Source organism: Lipophrys pholis (genome assembly GCF_963383615.2).
Source record: "Lipophrys pholis genome assembly, chromosome: 3".
Taxonomy (NCBI): domain Eukaryota; kingdom Metazoa; phylum Chordata; class Actinopteri; order Blenniiformes; family Blenniidae; genus Lipophrys; species Lipophrys pholis.
The window spans coordinates 22934005-22957311 of record NC_137627.1 but is presented as its reverse complement, the minus strand read 5'-3'; the positions used below and the strand labels follow the sequence as shown (position 1 = coordinate 22957311).

At 43.4% G+C, this 23307-nt stretch overlaps 1 protein-coding gene across 2 annotated transcripts in view; it reads right to left on the bottom strand.

Annotated features, from left to right (window-relative positions):
- Window positions 1–4623: 4623 nt before the first annotated feature.
- The window catches only part of nova2 (NOVA alternative splicing regulator 2), a 90559-nt gene continuing 71875 nt past the window's right edge, over window positions 4624–23307 (bottom strand). For both annotated transcript variants that reach the window (XM_080459414.1, XM_080459415.1), the window contains one exon: window positions 4624–6057. In XM_080459414.1, the coding sequence (XP_080315540.1) occupies window positions 5035–6057 (1023 nt within the window). In that variant the 3' untranslated portion in view covers window positions 4624–5034. The remainder of the gene's footprint in view (window positions 6058–23307) is intronic.

The following is a 23307-nucleotide window of genomic DNA, read 5'->3' as shown; positions in this document are numbered from 1 at the left end:
GCGTGTAAAACAATATCAAAAAATAAATAAATGCTCTACCCTTATAGGCATGCAAAGATTTATCTCTGGAAAATTAACAACACACACTGCCTAATTCAATTATTTTTTTTTTTTTGCACTTCTTTTCAAGAGTTTTTTTTTTTGTCCACGCTTCACTTTGATATCATGCAATATAGACGTGCAAAAAAAGATAACATCTATTTCCACAAAATACATCTTCATCGTAACTATAAAAGGCTGTATTTAAGAACGCTATGTAGTCACATTATCCTTTTTTTTTTTTCTTCTTTTTTTTTTTTAGCAATAACACGCTAACCTATCGCTATGTTGATTCGTCTAGCCCCAGAGTCGCAGCGCTGTTGCATTCTGGGAGGTGTAGTTCCCAGCTAACACTCAGCTAACATGGCGGCCCCTCGTCTCGTGCCAGAACAGAGAGGGATTGTACAAACTGCTTTAACTTCTCTTAAAAACGCTCACAGGAACTACTCCCTTCCTTTTTTTAATTACAAATATGAATCATTTGGCACTTTTTCACATTTTCTTAATATAAAAGTAGGTCTCCTCTTACCTAATGTGGGTTGAATCGACACAATTACAGTTTCTCTTCTTAAGTTTGGCACATGTTTCACTTATTCAGGTTAGAGTTACACTATTTATTAACTTATCAGCTTATAACAGAGCGTGTATTAAACTGTCGCTTCAAACTAGCCTCTCCAGCTAAAGGACAGCCTTCGATATGTTTTAACTTTGTATTTGTAGTACATCAGTTATTATTGAATAGCAGCATTTTACCACAAAAAAAAAAAGAAAAGAAAAAAAAAAGAAAAAGGTTTTACTCGTGTAAACCTATTCAACGTCTACAGGTAAATCCACAAAGCGTCCCACGGCAGACGGAGGATAAGGGACAGGACAACACAACATGCCACTACATGTATTGCTTCCAGTACTTGTCACATTTTTGTTTTTGTTTTTTTTTTTTATCTCAACCCTCGGAACACTTTAAGATAAGCAAAGAAGCTCGGCCACTGTATAAAAGACAAACTTCCTAATGTTCAACTCATGAGATGAAAAAACGAATCTGCCCCAAAACAACTGCGCCTGGCGCCTGGATCAGGATTTCCAGTGCGGTTTGGCCACTATGAACACACCCAGCTGTATGCACCTCCACTGAAAAGTTGGCTCTTGAGGATTAAACTAATGAACTATGACCATTTGTTCTTCCAAAAACGTATTCTGATTAACTGAAGTCCAAAAAGTCACAGAAATTCCAATTTTTGTTTTTAGATTTGAGAATCATTCAAAAGAGATTTAAAGGAGCAAATCATCACATCTTGACTTCAAGAATGATAAAGTCAGGAGTGTATCTTCCCCAAAGGAATAAAATGTGTTTATGAATGCATACAGCACAGGGCAGCTCGACAGTGGAACAAAAGTGCACCGTCTTCCTGAGATCTTCTTCTGAGGTTAAAAATAAACAAATCCAGTCAAACCCTAAATATTCCCTCATCACACACGTGTGTTCAATGTCTGTGCAGTAAGTTCTTCAAAATCAGCTTTTCTCCTCAGCATAACCAAATGAAACACACTGATCTGAGCCGAACACACTGCCCCCTGCTGGCTACCAACCTCTCTTCGGGTGTGTTTGTCTCGTGGTGGGGGCGTCGGGTCTTCTCGGCTCCGGAGGGCCGAGGGAAGCGCGACTCAACCTGCGGCGTTTCGCCGGGGAGGTGGTGGTGGTTTGGGGGGGGGGGGAGGGGGGAGGGGCAAGCAGCAGACATGCATTGATCGAAACACCAGACATAGTCACCCATGGAGCGATGTGGTAGGAGGAGAGGGGGTGTCGGAATGGGAGTGCGCTGGACAACTGAGGACGGGTGGGAGGGTGAGGAGAAGGTGGATGGTGTTAGATGGGAGTAAAGAAGCCTCCTTACCAAGCTGTGGAGATAAACCCTCACTGGCGCTCCAACAGAAAGTAACACATTCAATAGCAAAAGTGGAGGATTTTGGGTCGGATTGGTTGTTAATCCTACAGTCGTTCCCTCCCCTCACCAGGCTGTTTAGGGTCAATAAATCAAATGCACCCCCTCCTCATTTTTTTTTTTTCTTTTGGTTTGGTTTGTTTCAGCTCCTACTTCTATCAAATATCTGCCCTCTTGGATTTGTAGTTACACGATCAATTGAAACTGTATAGGACAAAGACACAGCTGTGACAGGAAAGTGGAATTTAGAATTTGTTCCAGTCTCTTTAATCGGCCGGCGGACACCTAACACTCCCCCAACATCCCGCCCCCTCGAGTCTAATTGATTGATCCTCTTCATCGACCTAGTCTCTTTCTCCTCCGTCAATATTCAGATATGACGTGCATTTCTGGTGAAGTTCTTCATATGCATTCTACATATATTTCATATATATGTTTTGTTTTTCCCTGCCATACAAAAAGCCGTCCAATCACATCTGCAGCACACGTCCCTGACCTCATAGGTCCCTCGCTTTCACAGTGCATTAAGACAACAACAAAAAAATAAATTCAGTGTACTCCGATTGTTAAAAAACAACAACAAACAATTACAAAGAAAAAAATAAAAATAAACCCCAAAAAAGAACACGACACAAAATCAAAATCAACAAGAAGAAACAACAGCATCTTCAGCAGCCGGTGGGTCTACAGTGGGCAGGAAACCTGTTGCCAAGGGAGACCTGCAGTTTGCCAGAGGCAGAAAACGAGCTCAGCTCCCTGAATCTCCCGTCTGCCTTTTACCTCGCTGGCAGTTGGATGGTCGCTTGATAAGGGCAAGGATCAGTGAGGCTGTTTATCTCCTTGACCGATACGCACGCTGCCATAAAATCCTAAATCTACACTCTTTTATTTTTTGTTTTTTTTGCAGATTCAGCGGTGGATGAGCGAAGCTCCCCTGTCACTTCTTCAGTGTTTCCTCTGACTCAATGTTTTGCATTTCTCAGTAGTATGTTGTCAGTGGTAAGTGCTTGGTCTAGTCTGTGGTTTGGCTTCATGTGTAAAACGGGGTTTGGAAGACCACAGGCCAAGCAGCAGCAGGTCATCAGAGATCAGGTCTGATTCCCGCCCGAATTATTCATTTCACTTCAGAGTTTTGCACACAAACTCAGACGGGGTTTGTAACTACAGCAGTGATATTTTGCCCGGCGTGCGCTTCGGACGGCCGAGCACAACCAGGTATTTAAGGTTAATAAAGCTGCACTGCAGCCTGTGGCGTGAGCGGATTCAGATACCGTTCCTGCTAATCTAAACGTTTTACTGCAGTCTCCATCGCAGATATGGTGAATTCCCTTTTTCTAGCACCAAATATGGCATCATAATGCTTTGTTTCGGTGTGTGTGTGTGTGTGTGTGTGTGTGTGTGTGTGTGTTCCCTGTTCTGCTCTGTTCTGATACATAAAGTGATCCTTCTCTGTGATGATCTGAATGCCTGGGGCGGCTCTCTTACTGGACTTAAATAAGACATATATTACACTATGTGACATTACTATTCATCTTCAATCCACTTAAATTAAAAACAAATTCAAAATAAAAATAAAAGGAAGTCTCATTTACATTCATGTCAACCTGAATTCACAGATTAAAAAAAATAAAATAAAAAATCAAACAAACAAAATAAAACAACTGAGCCTCATAAGGGTGAACTCATTAATAAATAATGACGATGGTGATGATTCCTATTGTAGTAATCTTGATAACATCATTACAAGAATTCATCACAGCAGCCTGCCACAGACCCTGCGTGTTCGCCGCAGCTCGCACAGTATCGCTCCTGTCGCTTCTCGGTTTTCGCACTACGTGAGGTCATCAGCGTGCGCCTCGGCGGACTATTTCAAACACTAGAGCTGCACGCTGCGGGGGAAGGGGGGAGGAGGGTGCTACGTGCTGTAACACCCCCGCCGTGCTGCAATGCTTGTGGGACACATCACAGGGTATATATAAAGGGAGGGGGGGAGGGGGAGGGGGGGAGGGGGGGAGGGGGAGGGGTGTGGGCAAAAAAAAATTAAATGAAACAAAATCGCCGGGACGATTTCTCTACCCCCCACACCTCTCCCTTAATTATACCCGACCCTTCCTGCATCACCCACACCCCACAGAATGGGGGGAGGGTTGAGGACGAGGTGGGAGGTGTTTATCGAGGGGGGGGGGGGGCGTTTGATTTTTGATTTTTCACACCAGGCGGAAATTTGCAGTCTTCCTCGTTATGAAAAAAACAAAAAAACACCCTTTTAAAGGGGGGAGGGGGCGAGGTAGGGGAGGGAGGGTGTGTAGTGAAAAAGGGTGGGGAGGTGGGGCATTGGGAGGGGGCGGGGCTTTCGGGGCAAATCTCCTTTAAGAAATTTAAAATAAAAAACTCTCCTGAAAGGTGACGTGTGGGCCGTGTAGAGAGAGAGAGAGAGAGAGAGAAAGAGAGAGACGGAGGGTGAGGGCTGTCTCTATGAGGGGTTTAGGGTAAGTGGAGGGAGGTGGGGGGGTGGAGACCCCTGAAACCCTCCCCGTCTCTGTGCCCGTGCCCCCCCCCCTCGCCCCCCCCCACCTCCTGCAGCCTCTCAGGCAGTCGGCCCGTCTACATGGCATTCAGCTCTGTCCACACAATAACACCAACAGACAGACAGCTTAATTTACTAAAACCAAACAGAAACAGAAACAAAAACAAACAAACAAACAAACAAACAAGAAAACAAAACAATAAAAAATCCCAAAAGGTCAAGACGTTAAGTAATAAAACCTTATTTACATTTTACACATTTTTTTTCTTGGTTTTTCAGCGTAATAACTCGCTCCTCTCCCTCCTCGTCTTCTCAGCACATTTTTGCTTTGCGTCAAAAATTTCTTTTTTTTTTTTAATAGAGAATACTGAAAACACGCAGAAGAAAACGGCGCAAACGATTCCTTCCAACATTCTTGCTCTCCTCTCCTTTTTCCATTCTCACTCTCACTATTTTTTTTTATACTCCTCCCCCAAGCCCCCACTCTTTTTTTTTTTTTTCCTCCTCGTTTCTCATTGGCTGTCAGGTTTAGCCCACCTTCTGTGGGTTGGTTGCGCGTACCCCCTGCTCGTAGGTGATCCGCTGGCTGATCAGGTACTGTGCGGCCTGCGTGGCGGCCTGGGAACCCGTGATGGTCACCTTCCTGTTCCGAGTTCCCGGGATGAACTCGCCCTTCTTGGAGATCTGGATCCGGGCTCCGGTCAGCTCCTGGTACTCCACTAGCGTCTTCCCTCCTTTCCCCAAGATGGCTCCCACCAGGTTCTCCGGCACGGCGATCTCCACCACTTCCTTGGCTCCTTCCGCGAGCTTCTCCGTGGCCAGTAGAGACGACGCCACCAGTGGCGAGGCGGCGCTCAGGTAGCCGTTGGTGGCTCCCGTGGCGGCGGCGAGGGATCCCAGGGAGAAGCCTCCCAGACTGGCCGCGGGGTGACCTGCGCTGGTGGATGCGTCGCTGGCGTAGGACGCTAACAAATTGGCGGCGGCGGCGGCGGCTGGGTTGGCGTTAGCTGCTACGGCGGCTAACACTCCGGAGGCCGCGGCGGGATTCAGCCCCAGGCCAAGAGAGTTGGTGTTGTAGCCGTAGCTGGCCAGAGTGTTGAGGGCGGAGGTGATGGTGAGCAGGTCGTTGCCCGAGAGGCTGGACATGGTGGTGGGGAACGCCCCGACCCCGGCCAGGCCCGCCTGGCCGAGCAGAGAAGAAGCTGTGGCTGCGGCGGCGGCAGCGGCAGCCGGCATGACCTCGGTGGAGTTGGCGTACGGGGAGCCGGTGGGGTTGGAGTTGGCGACGGGCCCTGTGATGTTGGAGTAGGAGATGTTGAGGCAGGAGGAGCTCTGCGGGTCCTCCTGGATCTTCTGCACGATGATCTCCACCGCTTTGCGGTTCTGCTCCGGCTCGCCGCTGATGGTGACCACCCGCTCCTGGAGGTTGATGCCCTCCGGTTTCTGGGAGAGCTGCACCCACGCACCAGACTGCTCCATCACCGCCTTCACTGTCGCTCCGCCTTTACCGATGATCAACCCCGCCGTGCTGTTGGGGACGATCAGCTTGGCCTGGTGGGGAGAGAGAGAGAGAGAGAGAGAGAGAGAGAGAGAGAGAGACAACCACATGTTATTACACTAATCAAGCTCCACCCAGCATGCCTCTGTGCAGGGGAAATCATAAAGCCTTCTAATGATGGGACATTGAAATCCAAAATAATATTCAGAGTGAGAGAGAGAGAGAGAGAGATGAAGATTTCTAAAGGGCTTCTTTTGAGAAAAAAACAACAACATTGACTCCCGGGGGTCAGCGTTACCATGGAAACACAGCTCCAGCTTCCAAATGGTGCAGAAAGGGAGTGAGTCAATTACACACACACACACACACACACACACACACACACACACACACACACACACACACACACACACACACACACACACACACACACACACACACACACACACACACACACACACACACACACACACACACACAATGATATATATCATACATTAGAGAGACGCCATCGTAGATGAATTTTTTTCGATTTCACCAGAGAATGAATGAATGAATGAATGAATGAATGAACTGTCGTTTCAGTTATCGGCTGATCGATCTGTAGCACACGTCTTATCAGTAAAACCAGAGTCTTTCCTCAGCAACACGTGGAACCGACCGAGCAGCTCAGCTGATTGACTTGTGTGTTAATACTTTCCCATTTGGGACATTTAGCTCACAACCTCAAGCCTCAACGCGTTTGATTTTAAATCAAATTTCATATGAAGGAAGATCATGATTTCACAGTAAAATAAAGGACAAATAAATGTCCAATTTGACGTGTTAGTTGCTAATTTCACCAAAAAGCAGATAGAAGAATTGGTGAAAAACTAATTCAAGCAGCACTGTTCAGGTTGCAATTAAAATGTATTACCTTGATTTTAATTTTATAAACTAAACTTACAATACATTCAACTGAGGAAGTCAAAACTGAAGATGACCAAACTTGTATTTTATAGTTTATTATTGACATTATTGTCTTTTTCTTAAGGTTATAGGAGGCCTGTGATGTTTAGCAAATATATAGATCAACAAATCTTTATTCATGCGTCACCGTTCAGACAATAAAAGGCCAAGTTTAACGTGTGGAGGTGTTGATCAGACTGATCATAATGGGATATCGGACGCCGTCAGTCATACGGACGCAGGTCGACGGCGGCTGCAGCTCGTATCCTGTGAGCGGCGCGTCTCACTCTGCTGCAGCGGCACATGGAGCGCCTCCTCGCTCACAGTGGAAACCAAGTCTGAGCCTGTCTGCTTCTCATCCAACACAACAAACACAGCGCTCCTGCCGCTTGTGGCCGGATTATTTTAGTTTCCTCTGCAAACAGTGACAATGAAACAGCAGCCGACGTTATGGACTTCTGGTGTGTGTTAGCCACCGAGCAAATAGACGGGTCTGTTTCTGAGTGCACCTCTCTCTCTCTCTCTCTCTCTCACTCTCTCTCTCTCTCTGCTGGAGGGGGGAATGGAGGTGAAAAGCTTTGGCCTTGAGGAAGACAGACACAGAGGCAGGGGAAGGGAGGGCTTCTTGTTCTGTGTTTCCATGGCGGGGAAATTAAAGCCAACATGAAAAGGAGGAGGATAAATTTGTGTTGGAAAACAAAAACACAGAAGCTCCCTCCCTCCCTCCCTCCCTCCCTCTGCTCGCTGCAGTATGAAGCCACACATGTGGCGGCGGCGGTGGCGACGCGGAGGCTCGCAGCTTCCTGCGAGGCACCACACAAATTTACATAGAAATAGAAAATTAGTGTGTGGCGTGTGTGTGTGTGTGTGTGTGTGTGTGTGTGTGTGTGTGTGTGTGGTGGGGGGATAACAAGAGCATTTTCAAACCTGCACACGACCTCGTACATGCACTCCAATTGGAAAATGAAGGTTTGTGCGCCTCCAACAGTTTGTTTTGTTTGTTTGTTTCATCTTTTTCTTGTAAAGTGAAACCATGAATTGATGTTTAGAATCTGCAGCTAATGATTTAGAGTCTCAAACTTAAGGCTCATGGGCCAAAATCAGCCCGCAGGAGGCTCCAATCCGGCTAAACCACCAAGGACAATGGAAATATTTCAAAGTAAATACTGATTTGTTTTTTTTGTTTTTTTTTACAAATTTCTTAAGAGTAGCGGACACACGTCAATACCGAGACCCGAGCTGAGATATCAGTGAAATATAGCAAACTGGCATCAGCCTCAAAGCCGTGCTGTCAAGGGGAGTTTGTGAAAACATTTACTTTTTACTGCATTTTCAGCAGAAAGCTTCATTAAATTCTGACTTATGTTGAGATGACAGTAATTTCTGGTTGTAATTGTTTGGTTTTTGTGATAATATAGAGATTTTCATCATGTATACTCTGCACCGCAACAAAGAAAATCTTTAAAGTTTAACATTTTATGGCCCACTCAAGATGAAATCGGGCCGTACGTGACCTCTGAACTAAAATTGAGTTTGACGGCAGTGATTTCGAGAGTTGTTAGGAACTGCTGCTGCCGTCAGAGGTTCGGACACAGTCCTGTGTGGATTCATGAGAAGAGCAAAGTGCAAACAGAACGCAAACACTTACATCTTTAGATATAATATATTAACACACCTTTAACCAAAGAAGGTGAATCAAATCATTGAAATTTGTTGACTAATTGCAGTTTTTGCAAACAGTAAATGGGTAAAATTCCATAATCTATTCATTTAAAAAATAAAGAAAATATCTGATTTATTATAGTAACAACAAACGGAGCTGGATTCCATCCCAGCTCATGTGTGAAGGCACATACACACATACTCACCTACGGTAATTTTAGAGTTACTAATTGACTCCAAATGCATGTTTCTGGGCAGGAAAGCAATCCGTGCACAAGGAGAACATGCAGACTCCACACAGGGAAGAACTGCTAGACGAGCTCAACTTTTAAAAGAGTTCAGAAAAAGAAAAGATCAATTATGTTTTAGTTTTTATAATCTATTTGAATGCATTCGTCTGGAGAAAAGTCAACTTCTCTGGTTAAAAACAGGAACAGCAGGCCTTGCATCGCATCTGTTAACATATGAGTGTGTGTGTATGTGTGTGTGTGTGTGTGTGTGTGTGTGTGTGTGTGTGTTTGTGAGTGAGAGAATGAATCTGCATATGTAAAGTGCTTTATAGACAGCTGAAGTAGTGAAAAAGTGAGAAATAAGATATTAGTTAATTAAAATTTTAAGGAATATTGTCAACCACAGTATATTTTTGGCTCTGATATCCAAAAAATTATAATATATATCGTAAATTAAGAGGAAATTTGTTCACTAAATGATAGAAATGAAAGGATCAATTAGATAATATAAGGTACGAGAGGTAAAAGGTGAGAAAAGTGACATCCCAGGATTAAATCAATGGAATTATCAGCAAGGGAATGTGATTTAGATTCACTTAAATCACACAATTTGCATCTTTATCTTATTTGCTTGATCCAAATCTAATGATTAAGTCCAACCCCGCAGTGCACACTGAGACAAGACGACGCAATAATCCCGTTTGTGACGGATGCAGATATGCTCACCTCACGGGGATCGACTTCCTGCTTGAGCCGCAGGTTTTGCACACCAATTACCCCAAGAAAGGAAACTCTCATTGTGTGTCGCGGCCTTAAATTTCACTCTCAGGACGTGTTTTGCATCAGAAACTGTTGCAGCGCGTTTCGTTCATTTGTTCATGCGGCGACAGCGTTGTTTTTTTTTTTTTTCTGTGGCGAGGAGAAGAGCCGGGCAGGGGTGAAGATAATAAGTGACAAGCAGCAGGAGAGTGGCTGAAGGAGCCCAAAACATCTTTTACCCATAAACCCTTTTATGTGTGGTGCGCTGAAGCACACACACACACACACACACACACACACACACACACACACACACACACACACACACACACACACACACACACACACACACACACACACACACAGTTGGGAGGATAAATAGCAGCGTACAGCGATGTCTGAATCCCTCCTGGTGCTAATGATCACGTCTACCATCTTTATATCCGACTGATTCTCTGCTAATGAGGTTCTCCATTCGACTCCACTCCTCCGCTCTCTCTCTCTCTCTTTTTTTTTATCCCCCACATATTGTTGTTTTTCTCTCCATCCATCGAGCCTGCGCACATTTTGAAAGGTTGTGCATCTGTCAATCCACAGAGTTCTTTCTTTTCTCTCTACAGTAAAAGCAAAGCTCTTCTCTTCAAGGTCACACACACACACACACACACACACACACACACACACACACACACACACACACACACACACACACACACACACACACACACACCCACCCACCCACCCACCCACCCACCCACCCACCCACCCACCCACACACACACACACACACACACACACACACACACACACACACACACACACACCATGTTCTCAAGCTGAAGGGCGTTTTAATTTGAAATCACCATCCTCGCCCGTGTTTTATTTAGCCACCGCTGTTGCTTGGCTCTCGCTTTAATGGCTGACTCAGACAAGCTCTCCTCCTGCCTACCCACAATCCCTTGCTCCCGGCACCTTTTCCGCAGAGCCGCCACAAAAGAAGATTATGTGACAGTTGGCAGGAAGCAGCTCGGTGACGTCCCTTTCATGTTTTTCCTTCCTCTGATGTTCTTGCTTTCAGGCTTGTTCATTTTTTTTGTTTCCCGACACTTTCGCTTCTCTGGTGTTTCCCGTTCTTTTATTCGTCCTCCAGGAGAGTTGCATCTTTCAGGAGAAAGCTTTTCCCCACACGGGAGAGGAGCGGGCGGTTTGGCATCCATCCATCTGCTGACTTATAACATCCTGTTGCTGCAGCTGCCGGGCCGAGGTCAAAGGTCGCAGCCAATCTCCCGCTCGTGAATGCGCTCGGGCAAATCGTGTGAAGGAGCAGGGATGGGAAGTGTCGACTTCAGCGGGGATGCCGGCTTAGCAGATAAGTCCTAATCAATGTCAACAGCGGAGCGGAGCGACCGGACCCGGGAAGAACTTGGAACAAGTTCAGACTTCGACTGTCGGGGCCAGAAAGTACCAGACTGCTAAACAGCGGCCACTATGTCCAAACATCATCAGATTATGGAAAAAAACCTAAAGCGATCCACAACATCCAGGCTAATTAATGGACCCTGAGCAGAGTATTTAACTGTTTAATTCAACTGCTAGAGGCTGCTTCAGCTCTGCAACCTGCAAGCTCTGGAGCCACGGGTGGCTCATCAGCTCATCTGCAGTGGCTCCGTGAAGCTTTCACTGCATTCTTTGTAAGGGAACATTCTTTTGACAGTTTTACTTTAATTGGCACAGTGATTTTCAAATATGGTCTAATCTGCAGGAGTGAACAGCGACAACATCCAGGACAAATTAAAATGGCTCAGAAAAGGATAAAATAGCTAGAACTACAAAGAAAATGAAATAAAATTGGTCAAACTAAAATTATTACACTTGGTGGCATAATAGGTTTTTTTTCTAGAAAAAAAAAGTGAAACAAAAAATATTTTTTATGAAAAAAAAAAATAAAAGATTGCTAGTATAGCTAAAACTGCTCTAACCATAAGTAAATTCACTGTTGCTATAAATAGCGAACACGGCTAGAATAGCCCAGATACATAAAATGGGAAAGTTGGGAAAATCCAATGCATGATATTCAAATGAATTCAATGGCTGAACCTTTTACCAATTAGAGCAAAAGTGCTGACACCAACACAATACTGCCAGACCAACGACATGACACAGCTGGAATTAAAAAAAAATAAATACAAGCATATCCCTTAAGGTTCTCCTTTAAACCACCTAAAGTTTCTTTTCTTGTTAAAAGGTGCATCGTGAAATCCCACCTGCTGGTTTTGCCCCCTCACGAGGGGCAGAAACCCTTTAACGTGCATTTTTACACAAACTCATCCACACAGTGATGTGTGATGGGTGATATTCTGACAGCGATGAGGAGGCGACACTGATCCATCAGCTACAAGCGTCGGTGCCCTCTGCTGTTCACTTGCGACTCTCGGCGTTGAGTTTCGACTTGCAGATGATAAATTAGGAACATTAGTGACTTAAATTGAGAAGATTACAGTTGATGTTTCCTTTGTTATTCTTACAAGTTTGCAAGTCATTCCGGACTGAATTATGTGGTGGGTCGCTTTTGACGGGCAGGAAATGATTGAGACCACAGAGCATTGTACATCAAAACCGACTGAGGCAGTTAAAACTCCTTCATCCTTCATCCTCGTGATTTACATACCAGGGTTACATGAGGGAGGCATTCCAGCAAGGCCGACAACGTTATACAAATGTCAAAAATGGAGGAGAAGACAGACCTTTGCCGTTTGGAAACTGCTTGATGATTGAGTTTCCACTGTTTCATGGGACTCACTGTTTTCTTCTTCTGCCATGTCGCCATCGTTAACAGGGTTGCATGCATGATGTAGGACAAAGATTCCTTGCATAATAATTAACATTCAAAATATTGTATTGATTAAAACAAAAGCTACCACAACTACAAGAGATATCTATAACTGTTTTAATTGAAATTCAATTTGGTCGTCAAAGGGGGTGGGACAAGACAAAAATGAAATTTTCTGCAGACATATTTGGTATTTAGATAATATATCCAATCAGCTTTTTCCTCCCAGTTTTGTCGAATTTGGTGTCAGGACAAGAACAATTTCCATAAAAACTGCACGTTTTAAAGGGCTCATATGTGCAATATTCACTTTCTAAAGGTTTTCCAACAAGAATAATCGTCCCCACACCTGGACTGACGCCCCAGAAGTGAAGAAAGTCTGTCCTCTCTCTCCTCTGGCTTGTTTCAATTTTCAAAAAGTGTGTTGATCCAATCAGCCAATCAGAAATCAAACCCTATTTAGTGTCATCGGGGGTTTAGCCAATCCCAATCAAGGTAGGCCCTCCCTTTGACCCTCCCACAATTAGGCAGCTCTGCTATGGCACATGGCACCACGAGAGGAAGTACTTCCTCCTCTGCCCAAGATGGGATTCCTGAAACGAAAATGTCTGGAATGACTCCAATAGAAATTTAATTTACAATTTTTTGTCACATCTATTGATATATTTTAAAAGTTTTTATAGTTTTAAAATAATTAAACAAATTTATTTTTTTCTATGAGTGCAGTTTTTTTGGGGGTGATTTCATTGAATTTAGTGCACTTTGTGTTACGACTACTACACCAGCACTACACCGAAGGGTCCGAGACAGAAAGATATTCAATAAGCTTCATAATAAACCTACGAGCCGGATTTAAACTGACAAAATAAACATTCCCATAGAGAATCCCAATCAATGTGCAGGGAAGAAAAATAAAAATAAAAACAAGCACGCCAAGTAAAAATCCAGTTTATACAGTTTGATTCTTTGGTGCGATAAAAACTAATTATAGGCGACTCACAACCAACTGGCTGGAAGATATTCTACTAATTGCCTGAAAAATCAGTAAAGCTCTTCACACGTCACTGCCAGCCTGCTTTACAAGGAAAAAAGGAAAAAAAGAAAACTGCAGCTACCAGCTGAAATGAAAGATTTTATATCAAATGTGTTAAAATGCCGATTAATTAATTGTTGGAAAAGTGTGAATCATGTTGCTCTCAACTAGTCAAGTATTTTTCTTATTCACTGTCACTAATTGGGCATGTTTACTACAAGAACTTCACTTGCAGCTTTTCACAATACTATGCTATGTGTATTGCAGTAATTATTTGCTCTATGGATTTAGCGGTAACTGTTACCTGCATAGTAAAATACACAGCTATGGACTGTATTCCAGTAAAATATTGATGAACCAACAGAACTGTGACGGTGCAGCGGGATCAGAAGCTCAGCGGTCTTCTAAAGACGCTCTAATGCTGCGTCGTCCGGTTATCGCAGCGGGCAGGCGGAGAGAGAAGCGCAGGGGAAACAAACGTTATGGCTTGCTTCATCGATCACTTGACTTATCTGCCAAAGTGTTTGTGTCTCGCATAGATAAGTAGTACAGATAAGCTGGGAGGTCACCGGAGTGCAAAGACACCACAGAATAATGGTTCGTTCACCAAAACTTCAACAACCACAACACACACACAGGTTAACCTCGGCGCGTCATATTAACACACGCTTTTCAAGTTGCCCCTCTAATATTTCACTATGCTAATATGAAAAAAAATGGTTTATTTTGTATATTTAGGTCAATTTCTAAGGGGAAAACTGATTAAATGGAGCTTCCTTCGATTGAGATATTAATCTGAACTTGTAACTAACAGGTTGGCAAAGTATAGAAACACACGCACACAGTATGTTGTCAGTTTTGATACGTCCTTAAACACATTTAATCACATGTCGGCATGTGTACATGTACATAAAGGAGCGAGAAGTTATAAAGTGAATAATACACAGCTCTTCACTTTGCACTTCAACTTCAATTCTCAAAACCGTTCTGTATAGTTAATTAATGAATCATTTAAATATAACCTGGCCCACTGATAAAGAGATTATTTCATTTTTCGTTGATGTTATACTTTATTTTTTATCCACCTCTTTTATGGAATCAGTTTTCCATTTACATGCGTTTGATTACGACCTCAGGCACGCAGCAAAACAAGAAAAATCCATGAATGCAGTAAGTTTGTGATTTGAAGTTTTGGACTTATGAAAACTTTTACCAGCAAGTTAAAATCTTTTTTTACTCTTTGAAATCTTCACAAGTAAAAAAAGAGAAAAAGAAAATTCTAAAGCAGAGGTGAACTCCTGAAATGAGACAAAGAGACTCAGGGCCTCTTTACGCGAAGCAAACGTGTTGATATTTCAAAGCGTTTGGGCCTTTTTGTTTACACGTAAACAAAGCCACGGGTAACCAAAAACGATTCCATCTGAAAACTGGAGCTTTGGAAGAACGCTTGTCTTTCTGTTTGCATGTGGACACTCAGGCTTGCCGTTACACTGCCACCTAGAGGTTTGTGATACTCATTGTACCAGGCTTTTATGCAGGTTTGTGTAAATTATTTTAAATACAGAGGGGGAAGTATCCATTTTAGTAAAATGTGTAAACGTGGCGTCAGACTCTTTCTGATGGACTGCAACTCCACAAACTACCCCTGGATTAAAATTTTTTTGTACTTTACAAAGACTTTTTTATTGTTTGCCCTTTATGTTTTTATGTCTATTTATATACAGCACTTTGGTTCAGCTGTTGTTGTTTTCTAAGTGCTTTATTCGAGTTGAGGAGAAGTGGGGTCTTCAAAAAGCACTTTTTTTTTTTTTTTATCATTTTCATTTAAACTATATCCAGACTCTTTAAATAAGTCAACTCAAGAACTTGATTTGCTGATAAACCCAAATTCTCCGACGCAAACCCTTGAAATCAGTAAAATCTGCTGAAGTTATCATATAAATTTGCTCTACTGAATTGCTGAACATTAATGGATTGCACTCATTTCCATAACTTTTCCTTCTGCATGATATTGTGTGTCTGAGAATACCCTAAATACACTTCGAAGACAGTTTACCCTAACGTAACCCACCGCGAGGATCGGTAACCTGTTCCAGAGAGTCACTTTTAGAGCTGAGACAGTGGTAATGATGATCCATCCCCACATCCAAACCGCGTGTCGCGTTCCTGTCAGGTCATGTTTGACGGCGGCCGCAAAACACGAGGACGCGCCCGCCGCCAACGGGATGCGAGGATACGCACAAATACAGCAACGGATTACCAATTCCATTTGTACTCAAGTGAAAAACCTCAATACCGTGACGGATAAACACACAAACAAAGCAACGCGAGGGCGTGCGCACACACACACACACACACACACACACACACACACACACACACACACACACACACACACACACACACACACACACACACACACACACACACACACACACACACACACACACACACACACACACACACCGACGTGTGCAGGCAAACACTCGGAGACCGCGGATGACTGCGGACAACTGTTGAGGCTGCTGGAGTTTGAACTTTGAAGTCTTAAGCAAGGGACTTTAGTTTAATCTGCCTCCTACTGATCCTCGGGCTTAGTCGCCTCTCTCTCCCCAGCTCTGCATCTACCTCGCTCGCCCTCTGCCTCTCCCTCTTCCAATGTCACTGTGCTTTTTCCATCTCGCCGTCGCCGTCTTTCTCCTTCCATTCTCTGGCTCGTCCAGGAGCGCAGAAACCCCCTCGCAGGTTAAAAATAACGGAATGACAGAGGAGCTGGGGTACAATGACTGGCAGGGAGGGAACATGGTGTTACCTTTGACACATGGAAGCATATACATACACTCACACACACACACACACACACACACACACACACACACACACACACACACACACACACACACACACACACACACACACACACACACACACACACACACACACACACACACACACATACACACATATATATATACAGTCCTGACACTCCGGGATTTGTAATGAAGGTTCTGTGGAATTTTATGGCAGCAATGAGACAGTAAACAGTGAAATACCTCCCTGACGTACAGTATATAAAACACAACATCCCCGCAGACACACATGGGAAGAGTTTAGTTTGGCTTAATGCTGCCGAGCAAGTGATCCAGCCAGCAGATTTTCCTCTCTCAGGACCAATAAATTTGCCATTACGGGTGTGAGCGTGTAGGTCCGCGCACACACGCGCCACATGCAGTTGCATCACTTTGCTGCGTGTGATTTTTCTCGCCCTCCATTGCAAAGACAATAAAGCTGCTTTAAAGAGCATGAAGCTCTATTTCAGGTTAGCATTGAGCTTCCTGTGACTGCTGGATTTGAGACGTTCCCATTTGATGTAAATATGTACAAGATGTTCCTGTGGGTTTTTTTTTTTTTTTTTTTTTTTTTTAGGGGGAGTGGGCGTGTTGTCATGACCGGAGAGCTTCTTCTGAATTGGAGGGATTTACAGAGAGCGTTCCTGGTTGTCAACCCGTCTGTCAAGTAATCCTTCAACAGGTGTATCGCGCAAATCATTACATGGCGAGGAGGCTGATGGCGACTGAAGTGTAGTATTAAGCAGAGGGTGCGACCTGATGGAGGTGGGGGGGGGGGGGGGGGGGGGGGGGTTTAGAGGGATCATCCCCACTTCTGCTTCAGTTATTTTCACATGGGGAGGATGAAATGTATCCGCCCTCCATAAAGATTAGAGCTGATTCACCAGTAGGCCGGACAAATCAGTCCCTCACAACCAAGACATGTTGGATGGACACACGGGTCACACGGCGAACACTCGAGGTGAAGGCGTCAGGCGCGACGTAACGCTCACTAACGTCACGCCGCTGTAATGCTGAAGCTTCACTCGTCTCTTCTTTTTAGTTATTAGTCGCAGCGGTCCAGATCTGAGGGGAAAATAATAGAAATAATAGAACTGCAGACATTGCTCATTATGTTCAAAACAAAAAAAACTGAGTTTTACCAGAAAACCTGCGCAAGTTATTTGTGTTAACTTCAAAAGATGAAAACCGCCAGAGTAGATTTGATTTTAAACATGTTAAGTTGTTCAGACTAATTTGAAACAAATGTGCTTTTTAGTTGTTGATGTAAAAATAATAGAATTCCCAACGACAGGATTTAAAAGGTTATATGAATAAAAAAAAAAAGTACAGATGCAGAAAACATTGTGATGGACTTTAAATTTAAACTGGATGTTAACAATTATTTGATATTGAGCTTCTAAACGTGACACATTTTTTTTAAATTTCCCTTTTGTGACTAGAAAGAAAAAATATTCTACTGGATCTACTTAAAGAAATTAAGGCAACTTTTTACATTATTTATTTTGATCAAGAAAGATTGTTCTTAAACTACTTTACTTATTTTTCACTATTTTATTTGTTGTGTGGCTACATTTCAAAAGATGTGCTCACATTACTTAAATCATTCATTTTATGAAAAAGAAAAGGTGTCGTATTTTGAACCAATATTTCCGACTTGAATATTAGATATTATTGTGGAAAGACACTGACTTGAATTTCTTTTGTTGACTTCACAAATTCAATTAAGTTAAATTCACTTCTCCTCGGATTTATTTTTCCTCGGTGAGTCCAGCAGGCCATTAGCTTGTTATATGAAGTGTCAAAATAAAAGGAAGGATGTAATGCGTGAAGCGCTTCAGCAACTTACAGTGATGAAATAAACAAATGAAAGTGTCCTTTTAAAGGGCGAAAAACAAATCTGTCTGTGTAATGCACTGTCACACAATAAAACATCCTCTTTCCTTTGAGTTCCTCTCCTCGTGTCGACCGAGGCTACAACCTCCATAAAACCTCCCTCACCTGATGAAATTTCTCCTAAAGTGGCAGGAAACTCTATTTCAGGTCCGCACACGTTTCTCCCCTCCGACAAATATGACGTCACATCCAAGATTGACGAGCGTTCCTGTGTGCACGCCGCACTGAAACTACCGCCGAGGTCATCAAACGCAGACACTCAATCACCCTGTGTGGAGCAGATAACAGATGAAGAAAGAGTGTGTGTGTGTGTGTGTGTGTGTATGTGTGTGTGTGTGTGTATGTGTGTGTGTGTGTGTGCTGTTCTGCTGACTCAGCAGAGAGGCTGTAGATCACAGGACTGACCAAAAAAAAAGGACTTAATGTTACGTAAGATGGTAAGAAAAGGAAACCACTGAGTGTAAAATCCTGATTACAAGTTGACGGTATAGAAGGAAACACATGTAAGTGTCTTGTGATGGTTTTACATAGAGGATGTGAATCCTGACTGAGCTTATGTTTTCTAAACAGGCGGTAAGTAATAGTTAATATCCAAAAATATTAGTCTTTATAGAAGATTTTAGTTACGGAAACGAAACAAATCTGAATCCCACAGCCATGGGAAAGAGGCTGTAAAGATGATACAAAGAGCATCGAAACCTCATTACTCTCCGGAATACTCAAATAAGGCCGCCCGGTTTGGTAAAATGTGATAAATAGTTTAGCTTACATCCATTTTCCAGACTGTTTTTCTAGGTAAGGGTTGTGCAGAGCTGGTGCTCAACTATAGGAGAAGGCAAATTTCTCCCAAAGGCGACGTGTAAATCACAGCTTACCACTTCTGTTGTGCTTAAATGTGCAAAAGAAGCAAAGGTCTATTCATTATTATCGAGCACTTTTGGTGACATTCACACACACTCACGCACCACTGGTGATGGCAGCCGTGCAAGGTGCTCACACACCACTGGGAGGAACTTGGGGTTCAGTGTTCGGCTCGGGTATACTGCTGAAAGTGGGAGTGTCCAGCAGGGTTTGGCTTCGCGGTAATGTTTCGGTTCATCCAGACGGCCCACAACCTTTCTGATGCTCACACACTGTGTGATTCTCAGCCGAGAGGCAACAATCCTAACAGAATCGTGGCGATCTCTTTGGTCTTTGCTCTGAATCGGTGGCCCTACGTGGCACCGTGAGACCGGTTCAAGGACTAAAGACAACCTACGATACAATTCTGACATAAATCAGTGGTGATGGTGACGCTGCTGCGACCTGCAGTAACTAACCAACCAATAGAAACGCAGTATGAAACGACGCCCTGATCTGGGCGCTCAACCCAATCAGATGCTTTGCGGCTAAAACGGCAAAACAAAAAGCCATTCCATTCATGCAGTACAGTGTGGCTCGCTCTCAACTTATAAGATTGTTAAAATTGCCCAGTTTAGCCGGAGAAGCAGCGTTTCTGAAGAAACAAAACGACAGTCGATCAATGGTCTAGTTAGTTTTTTTTAAATGGTGAAAAAAATTAAAAAATCCATCTCTTCATACAAAGTGCCATTTAGTGGCTAAAGTGATGACAACATGAGGAGAACAAACTGAAATAAATATCTCTACATAATCCAACCCAGCGGAGGTCCTCACAAGATCCTGAGAAATATGTTTACCCTCATAACAAAAGTCCTAAATACCTGCTGCTGTTTAACCTTCAGTGGCAAAATCAATGTTGTGTTCAGTCTCAGGTCTCCGACGAGGTGAGCAGACTGGTGAGGTAATGCCAGCGCCTGGTCGGAACATGTCAGACTGTCCCTGATTAGCTTTCATGGGTTCATTCATTTAATCTGCAACATCAACACGGAGCTGTTCCTCACTGTTGGCATGTTTGACACCTTTTTTGTTGTTGTTGCTGTTGTTGTTATTTTGGCCGAAGCTTGAATTATTTATCTCCTGCCAGCGAAGCTCTGAGCATTACACCCCTCCTCTTCATCATCTGACACAACGCTCGCCAGACTCCAGGTTTTCCCCACATTTATGGCAAACTTCCGGTACTGGCCAGCAACAACAGGAAGGAGGAAACAGGTGTTGGAGCAGGAGGTGAAAGGTCACAGGAAACGTCCACAGGAAGAGGCCGGATTGGAAAACACCCAGGCTGGAACGGGCGTGAGTAAAGATCTTGTGTGTCGAAGTGCTGCTGCAGATTGAATAAAGGCCCAAAATAATCCCATAAATAAATAAATAAATAAATAAATAGCACAACAAAACCACAGGCCATTTACAGCCGATCCCACCGGGGACGCAGCTCCAGCTCTGCAGCTTACTTGAAAACACCATCAAGCACGTTTCACCGTCAATATGAAAGTAATACTGGAGCTGGGAGTGGATGGGGCTTTACACGTAAACAGAGCGTGGCGGGTCTCCAGAGAGCCGGGGCTTTTTGTGTTACAGTGACTGCGGCTCACGTGCTACTGTACTGGAAGTTTTCTACACAGCCTGAGTTCACGGCATTTTAAAAACAAGAGGCAGGCGAACAGAAATGATCGCAAGCCGACAAACAGTGTGTTTAGGTATAACCTTCACCCCATGATCATTCGAATTAAGGCAAGTATGTGTAAATGCACTACTTTAAAAGTTACTTTACAGAACATATGAAGCTCCGGCAGCAATGATTTTCATATGGTCTGTTTTAGATTGACAGATTTGCATTGTAAATTTAACTTGGACACCCAGCTGTGGAACTTTGTAACTTTAGAATGTCTGTTAAGTGCTTGAATTGTTGTTTAGGCTTCAATTTGCCCACCAGCTTGTATGAGTCATTTGTTGAGGGCACTTTCTGCCCTTTGCAAAGTATGAATATTCAAATTCTGAACCGGACTCTCGACGGTAACATCAGAGAGCACACTACAGTGTGAACAGGGGGCGCGACGCTGTTTTACAAGGGTGTACTCGGGGGTGGAAACAAAAGCGAGCGCTGAATAATAAAACGTGGTAACAATCCTCCAGTAAATCCTCCTCATCCACGTGTCATGACAGTCCTCATTAGAGCTGGTAAAAGGCTTCATTCGCCTTATAAATCACGGTGGTCGCCGCTCGGCGCCCCCTTGCTATGTGGCCTCCAAGCGTGGCATGTCGTCCGTCGCCGTGTTTTTCTTTCTTTCTCTGGACAGCTGCTTCTTCCAGCGAGGCTCTGCGACACGGCGCAGCTGTCGACTAACAAGAGTTCAGATCTGCTTCCAGCTTTCAGTCACCCACTCAGCCAGACAGACTCGTGCTTCTGACTCCGCTCCATCTATCTTTCGCTCATCTCCTCGCATACTTTGTCTCTCCTCCTCCTGCTCCGTCTTTCCAGCTCTTTTTGTTCCAAAGTTCCTCCTGCTTTTCAAAGTTCAAATATCGCTTCTCTCTCTCTCTGCCCCCCCCCCCCCATAAAAACTAAAAAACTCCATCACCACATGCTACGACAGCCGCACTCTTGAAAAGAGGAAGGCGACATTTCATCCACAGCAGAAATAAGAGACTGTCGACGGCTGCAACACAACGGACCCCGATTCATCTTTCAGAGGCACACAGGGTGAATTTAGACTTTTGGTTTTTAAGACTCCAACATCCCATCAAAGAGGAATTTAACAAGAGTATTTCTACAGTGACCAGAATGTTTTTAAAACTCTGTGAGGGCCTGCAAAGACATGATAAAAGTCCCCTCACATGGCCTCTGTGTGTTTTATTACTTGTATTATTATCTTTTCAGAGCGTTCTGGTTTTTAACACTACAGTTTATTGTTTTCTTTCCTTTTCAATTCCTTTTCCTTTTTCATACAATATATCATATTGGAATACGTTGTTATTTTTCTTCTTCCTCAACTTTTTATTATACAATGAAATGTTCTTTTTCCCGACACGGGGCAGGAAGTCCAATGATGGTGATGAAATTCCAACAGAAGTCAAACATACAAAACATGTTTTGAGGTTCCATGTTTAGTGTGATAAGTTTTAAGTGTAAAGATTATTGACAAAAGCATCTTTTCAGTGTTTTGATGATAATGTGAGATACCGCTACACTCCAAAAACATATTAAGTTACTTGTGACTGTCTGAAAGGAGCTTCATGTTGTTTGTTTAATGGATAGTTTGTTTGTTTGATTGGTGGGATGGTTGGTGGCTGACTGGTCAGCTTTACAGTTGATTGATTAGTTGGTTGGTTGGCTGGCCAGATGTTTGGTTGGTGTCGGTTGACTGGTTGATTGATTGGCTGGTTGGATGGTTAGTCTATATGACTGGAAGAATGTCATTGGTTGATTGAACAGTTTGTTTGTTTGTTTTGTTGGTTGGTTGATTGGTTATTTGGTTAACTTGCTGGTTGATTGGATGTTAAATTGTTGGTTAATGGGATAGTTAGTTGACTGGCTGAATGGTTGAGTGTTTTACTGAATACAGCAGATGTTACAAACAGAACATTTTTAATTCTCACATTAGTTACATTCAAAACATAATCTTATGCATTTTTTTTCCACATTAAATTCACACAACCAAACTATTTTCAGTTTAAACGTAAATATATCATCAAATCCCAGAGTGACAAAGACTTTTGAAGTGTTTATTAGTACATTCTATGTCTTTACTTCAGCACATTTACCATCAATACAAATACTCAACCATGAGACTCTTAATAAGCACCGTATCATGGTGAAAATATGTTTACATTCCAATTATAGCAAATCTTATGGTTCTATTTTACCAGTTTGAAGCTTGAAGTTGTCAAATTTCAGTTAGTTATGTGTCCATCAGGAATGAGAACGTTATTTCAGCATTGGGGGGGGATTCCTTCTCTGTAAGTGGACATTAGTGTGTATCTGTACGCTGCATTAATCCATTTAGTGGCCTCTCTGACTCGGTATAAATAGCCTAAAGAGCAACAGGGGGATTCACCCTCTCTTATAAGTGTTTAAATATCATCAGCTATTAGCCTGCCCGTCTCCCCACGGCCGCTGGGATCATCCAAAACAGCATTACTCAGCTGTCAGTCAGCCTCAAGCTCCAACTGCTCGTGATGCAGAGGCAAACCCAATATCA